The sequence below is a fragment of the Olea europaea genome, chromosome 10 (assembly GCF_002742605.1).
Source record: "Olea europaea var. sylvestris chromosome 10, O_europaea_v1, whole genome shotgun sequence".
Classification (NCBI taxonomy): Eukaryota; Viridiplantae; Streptophyta; class Magnoliopsida; order Lamiales; family Oleaceae; genus Olea; species Olea europaea.
In genome coordinates this window covers 17,953,574-17,960,031 of record NC_036246.1, presented here as the reverse complement: position 1 = coordinate 17,960,031, position 6,458 = coordinate 17,953,574, and the positions used below count along the sequence as shown (strand labels likewise).

At 32.7% G+C, this 6,458-nt stretch overlaps 1 protein-coding gene across 1 annotated transcript; it reads left to right on the top strand.

Moving 5' to 3' along the window:
* The first annotated feature begins 2,238 nt into the window (after nucleotides 1-2,238).
* Nucleotides 2,239-6,251, top strand: LOC111401405 (mitochondrial import inner membrane translocase subunit PAM16 like 2-like). Its single transcript, XM_023029127.1, has 4 exons — nucleotides 2,239-2,349; nucleotides 5,141-5,228; nucleotides 5,631-5,758; nucleotides 5,862-6,251. Exons 1-4 carry the CDS (start codon nucleotides 2,347-2,349, stop codon nucleotides 5,982-5,984), a joined length of 342 nt encoding a protein of 113 aa, XP_022884895.1. The 5' UTR covers nucleotides 2,239-2,346; the 3' UTR covers nucleotides 5,985-6,251.
* Nucleotides 6,252-6,458: the final 207 nt, after the last annotated feature.

The following is a 6,458-nucleotide window of genomic DNA, read 5'->3' as shown; positions in this document are numbered from 1 at the left end:
TTCCAACATACCCGTTCTCTGAAAACAACTTATTGAAAAATCGAGTCTATGATGCATCATTTTTAGAATCAACAATGCCAAATGCAAGATCATATATCTGAAGATTTGCATCTTGACACGTGGCAACAAGTAACATACCTCGAAATTTGGATTTGAGAAGTGTTCCATCTACAAAAATGACTCGTCTCATTGATGAGTGAAAACCACGTATGCTTGGTCCTAAAGTCATGAAAAATTATTTGAACCGATTCTCATTATTAACCTCAATGAACGTCACTGTACCAGAATTATTCTTCTTCAGAATATTGCAATACTTGACCAATCTATCATAACTAAAATCAGGTGAATCTCTTAATAGCTCTGTAGCACATTCTCTAGCTATCCATACCTTATAATAATTTATATCTATGCCAAACTCCCAACAATCATTTTCAATTTTTGAAGGTCTGTATTCAATGTTGGGATCTTTAAACTTTGACATAATGTGTTTTCCAATTATCCAACAATTAGTTTGTCTATGATCTTTGTGGCGAACGCCTAATGAACAATTATAATAACATGATTTCTTTTGAATTTCAAATTCATCACTTTCCTTCAATCGTGTTGCCAGCAAACGCCATTTGCAAATTTTCTCAACACAAACTGTTACATAAGTACTCTCATTTGACTTAGTAACATTAAATTCAAAAGAGTTTCTTACATCAAGCATTTATAGTGATGCCTGAAGATCATTCTTGTTGCGTAAAATTTGGCTAACGTGCACATCATCGACATCAGGAATCTCAATGATGTTCCACAGGTATCGGAAAAGTAGCAACTTGTGAGATTCCAATAATCTCATCTATCAATATAAAAGGTGCATTATGAGTAACATTGTCTTCTTTTATCACAGGAGAATCATCTATGTAGTTTCCATACACTACTTCCGTTCCATCCCTATAATCATCATTTATAAATTTCACACAATCGTTTTCACAAATTTGATTAATTGGAGACAACGGCCTCATATAATTGTCATCGGACTTATCTTTTTGCATATTCAATTCATCCATGTCTTCTGCATTATCCAAAACAACGTTTGAATTGTATTCATGATTCTTCTGAACATTTACAGTATCAAACTCCATGTTTTGTTGATCAACATAATCTTTTTCCACAACGGTTACAAAAATTAGAACTTTGTCATGTAAAGAAAGAAACCAACTAATATCCATTCACAAGTAATCTTCATTGGCGGAACTGATAACTTTGCCATGCCAAGAACGAGAAATTTCATCCCGATGTCATACATAACGGGATCAAACTTAACTACTTTTCGGACTTTGTCATACAACTCTGCATATGAGATAGTTTTTGATACAAAAATATTTGTTGCGGTGTCTTCATCATTCCTTATCCATTTCCAAATATATCCACTTTGATCACTCTTTTCAAATTCAACAAAATAACAAATGAAAATCATTGCACCAGAGTCCATATCTGCAATTCAACAAAATAAAATAATAATAATATATTGCTCCATTAATTGTTAAAACTGAATATTATAAATCATAGATTCAATATCAACCCATATTGTTACATAATATATTTAAGTAGAAAAAACGACATTTTATAGTTTAAAATGTGTATGTGCCGTTTAAATTTGTTTATAGTAATAAAATGCTATAAAAGAATGGAGAAATGATTAATTTGCCAACAAGTATACCAATACCCGCATTGTTGTATTAAAACGACACTTAGTTAGGAAAAAAAGGGCACCCAACTATTGAAAAAGGGCAAAAACGGCACCATTCCGTTTTTTATATTTCACAGCAAATTTTGATTACCCAATTGATTTTTTTATAGTATACAACTAAAAAATAACAAGAAATCGTTAATTTTCAATTTATAAAGCATACCTTCAACTGTGTGAAATCGATTATTGCTAACTCACCTCCAAATTTGCACTTTTTGACTTGTTCTTGGTTCAAATAAAGAAACTTCAAAAGGTAATCATCATTTGTAAGTAAGAATAATGCATATAAAAAAGCTGGATTTGAAGATAGTTTTAATATGATGAAAATTGGATTGGAAACGTAAGAAATGAAGGAGGTTTACGGATTTATATTTGGGGATTTTGTTAATTTTCAAATTGGACATTTTAGTTATTTCAATTTAAGGGTATTTAAGACTTTTAATATATATAATCAAATATATTATGGATTGCTTGAACAAAAAGTATTGATATAGGTTATTTTATCAAACAAATCCCCCAAGTACTTATTTCGTTTCTCTCTATAAGCTGCTCCATTTTACATAGATAACCCTAAGCCAAATCGCGGCTCGTCCCGTTTTCTCAAAATTCCTATGGTGAGTGTGGATTTACTCTGTGGTTTTGTTACTTTTGGTAGAATTCGATACATAATATTTGTTCTTGTTAAGCTTCGCTGTTTAATTTTAGATTATGTTAAATTCTGAATGCTTTTAATTTTTTTTTAAAAAAATTTTTTGGGGGAAAAAAATCATGCTCGGCTAGAGTCTTACAAATTTTCAGACTTAAAGTTCTATTGCATATGTTCTTTTTCAAGTTTGGTCTGTTTGTATATAGCTTCTCCTTGCAGACGAAAATTGTAATATATTCATTAGTTTCTTCATTTTTTTGTTAATGTTTTTAGTTTGTAAATGGTTTCTTTCCACCACTTTCCAAGTTGTGCCCCCAGTATGCTGTGATTGAATAATCTGATCTTCTTTATACTTCATACTGTCTAACTATAACAGATAACTGTTTATTTAGTATTCATAATGTAATGGATCTGTTTGTTTAAATGGCTTATTTCCATGTAAGAAATCTGTTTCTTCAATTGTTATAAAATTCATGGATTCATTCAAAACAAGGCTCAAGCAGCGTTGAAAATCATGTGACAGCAGTGCTAGTAGTTAAAATGAATTGTTAAACTCTCAAATAGAAGGAGCTGGTCACTTTTCTTTGACCTTACCACATGGTTGCTAGTTCCATGTTTAGATTCCCACTGAGTTTTGGTCCTACATGGAGCCGGATCATGCCCACCCCTAAATATGAACCTTTTTTTATCTTAAGGGGAACTTTAGGAAACTCTATTATGACCCAGAGCAAACTAAAAGGACTTTGATTGGAATAGGGTAGTTCTCCTTGGCTTATTTGGTAGTACACTGGTGACTGCTGGTATCATGCACCTATCAATAGTACACTTTGTAATATATGGTCTCTCTCCAAGTTGAGTCAAGGGTCTATTCTCTAGCACGTTACTAGGAACATGCAACTGGAAAATATAATATAAATTGATGAAGATGATGAAAACATTATCAGTCAGCATCATGGACAATTAAAATTTTTTCACGTTCCCCTACCACAAATTACACATTAATTTATAGCCATGTTGTCAAAGTTGCTAAAATTTTGAATTCATTATCCCGAGGTCTGAAATCGTCTAATAAATAGTTAAGAAGATTCTGTTCGTGCATGAATTTACAAGTGGGAATGCAGTATAGCAAGTGTATAGCAGATTGCTTATTGGAGATTAGTGTTCATGATCCTTCCTATCCATGATCTTTTTGTCTTAGTTGTTGTTCAAGCCCAAAATTCAGTTTCTCATTTTCTATTGTTTGATTATCTTTACTTGTGTCACTATCATTTATGCCTTGTTAATGAAGTTGGTTTTAATCAATTAAACTAGTGACAACCAAGTTGAAGCACTAGAACAGGAATTCACTGAATTCAAATTTAAATTCTAACTGAATACTAGATATTCAGTTTCCAGGGCTCAGTTCTATAATACCAAAGTGCACCTTAAATGTGGGAGTAATAAAGGATTGAGAATCTTGGCTGTCAATGAGTTTGGGTTTCCTTCTATGATCTGCTTCCTTTTGATTTCCCTTACATTTCTTACTGTTAAATCTCAAGTGGTGAATGCATTGTTAGGAACAATCTTTGCCCCTGTTTAGGCCCCATTCTCTAAAAATTCATTTTCAACGATACTTTCTCCCAATAAAATAATTTTGCACATAAATCAAAAATATTTTCGTATTTTTTAGTTACCACATTTTCCAAAAAATCACTATTACAAAATTCATTTATGACAAAAAATGGGGCTCTAACAAGCCTTATTTTTTTTAAAAAAAGTTTGCATGCTATTTCTTTCCCAGTTTATTAGATACAATTAGTTTATGTTAGCGTGTACATCAGAAGGATAATCTTGACTTATCATGAGTTGTCCATAAATTACGTGTTGAAGTCTGAAAAAGGATAATGAACCAGCGAACAAACTCCATTGAGCTGGTATACAACTTCAAAGAAGCTTGTGATTCCAGATGCTGTAAATTATATTCTAGCCTGAGACATCTGTAAAACAAATGAAGGGTGCTTAATTTGGAAATGTCCCATGTTCAATGTATGAAATTTGCTGCTTGCCTTTGACCTCCTATAAACTTCAACTTGTTCGGAGTTCACCATATTCTATACTTTAACTTTATGTTGATCGTGAAGTTAACTTCAGATTCACTGCCTAAATTCAGAAGTTTCAATTTGGTCTATTAACTTCTAAAGGATACATTTAGACCCTGTTTGGCTCCATTAAAATGTGTTTTTGGAGAAAATGTATTTTGGAATATTATTATTATTATTATTATTTTTTAAAGAATGTGTAGTTAAAAAAGAAGGAAAAGTTTTGTGTTTACGTGTAATAGTATTTTATTGGAGAATGTGTGGTACTATGGTTAAATAAAGGAGAGAGAAAAATGCATTTTGGGTAAAATGTAGCCTAAATAGGGGTCTTAATTCCTTGCTAGTCTTGCACCATGTATTGTACGTGAGAGTTGTGAGCATTACCTAATCTCTGCGTTGCAGCTGCCACAGAAAGTCAGGATTTAAGTACGAGATATACTTGGTCAAATTTCTCAAATTTTTTGAATACCACATCATTTGAATATGCTGTGATAAATATGACGATTCATAAAGAGCTTGCCCAATGTTTTCAAATTTTGGATGTTTGTTTATATTGGAGACTTGAAGTACAAAAATAAACCTATATATCCGCATTAGTTCTCTACTTGGATTGGAACTAGAAACTCCTTATCCTGCTGGAAATGTTAGTATTGAGAACGCTCTTTATACTTGTCTCTACAGGCTGCGAGGATTCTTGCGAATTTGCTTGTGATGGGCTCTGGAATAATGGCAAGAGCTCTTTTTCAAGCATATCGTCAGGCACTTGCGAGTAAGTTCTCTATTAGAATTTTCATATAATTTAATCTATCGGTAGTTATTATATTATTAATTGACTAGGCTCTTTTCACATTGTCATGTGGCATGTCTTCATTGAGCTTTGCACTTTCTCCATATTCAAAGCCAATTTCTGGGGAGAAGTGAGAATTATCATTTAGTGCAAGTTGATCGTGTAGCCACAAGTTTTTTATTTGTCAAATTGCCAAGAGTACCACATCTGAAAAATATAGTATTTTCTCATTTTTTGGGTGTTATACACACTGTTTCTTGCCCAGATTGATACAACATTCAGCTGAGTGAACTCATATTTTTAATTTTAAAAATCTAATTGATGTCGTCTCTACATTGTCTTGTCCATGTTTCCCTGACTTACACCTTCCATGAACAAATGCAGATGCCTCCAAGACTGGAGTTGCTCAAGAAGCAGTGCAGAACATCAGAAGATCAAGTAAAATAACCGAGGCTGAGGCAAGGCAAATTCTTGGTGTCACAGAGAATTCTTCATGGGAAGAGATCTTGCAGGTTTGCCTCATTTCATTTTACAAATTGCTCACGATAAATTGTCTGTATCATCATTTATCAGTTGTTCTAACACCGTCTACTTGAACTTTGATATCTTTTTCAGAGGTACAACAACTTGTTTGAGCGGAATGCCAATGGAAGTTTTTATCTTCAGTCAAAGGTTCATAGAGCCAAAGAATGTTTAGAGATGGTTAACGAAACAAAACCGCACGGTACGACAAATTGAAAAGACAGTATTCTGGTTTTGAGGAACTCCCCGTGATTTCCGGGTTTGTTATATCGTTGTATGGTATTAGACTCACCAAATCTTGATACAAATGATAATTTATTATTCATTTACTCGATATCACTGGCTGATTTCCTATATAAGTTTATGATCAGAATGTACAATATAAGTCGATTTTGACATTTCTACGTGTACTCTGGCTTTGTAAGCTTTGGAAGGCCTTGACAGTTGCATTCATATTGCTAATACCTCTTTCATTTTTATTAATTGGAAGTGTGTGTAGTTTGACACTGAATCAATAAGTAAATATAAAGGTTATATATAGGTAATTAAAATTTTGTTTTTGTTATGAGAGGAGAGAAAAAGAGAGAACAAAATGGAGAAGTTAATAAACTCGTGTATTTATTAAGAACCAAAGTCCCATAGGGAAAAGGTAGTGCTACAAGAGATACAACGATAATAATAACTAAGGTT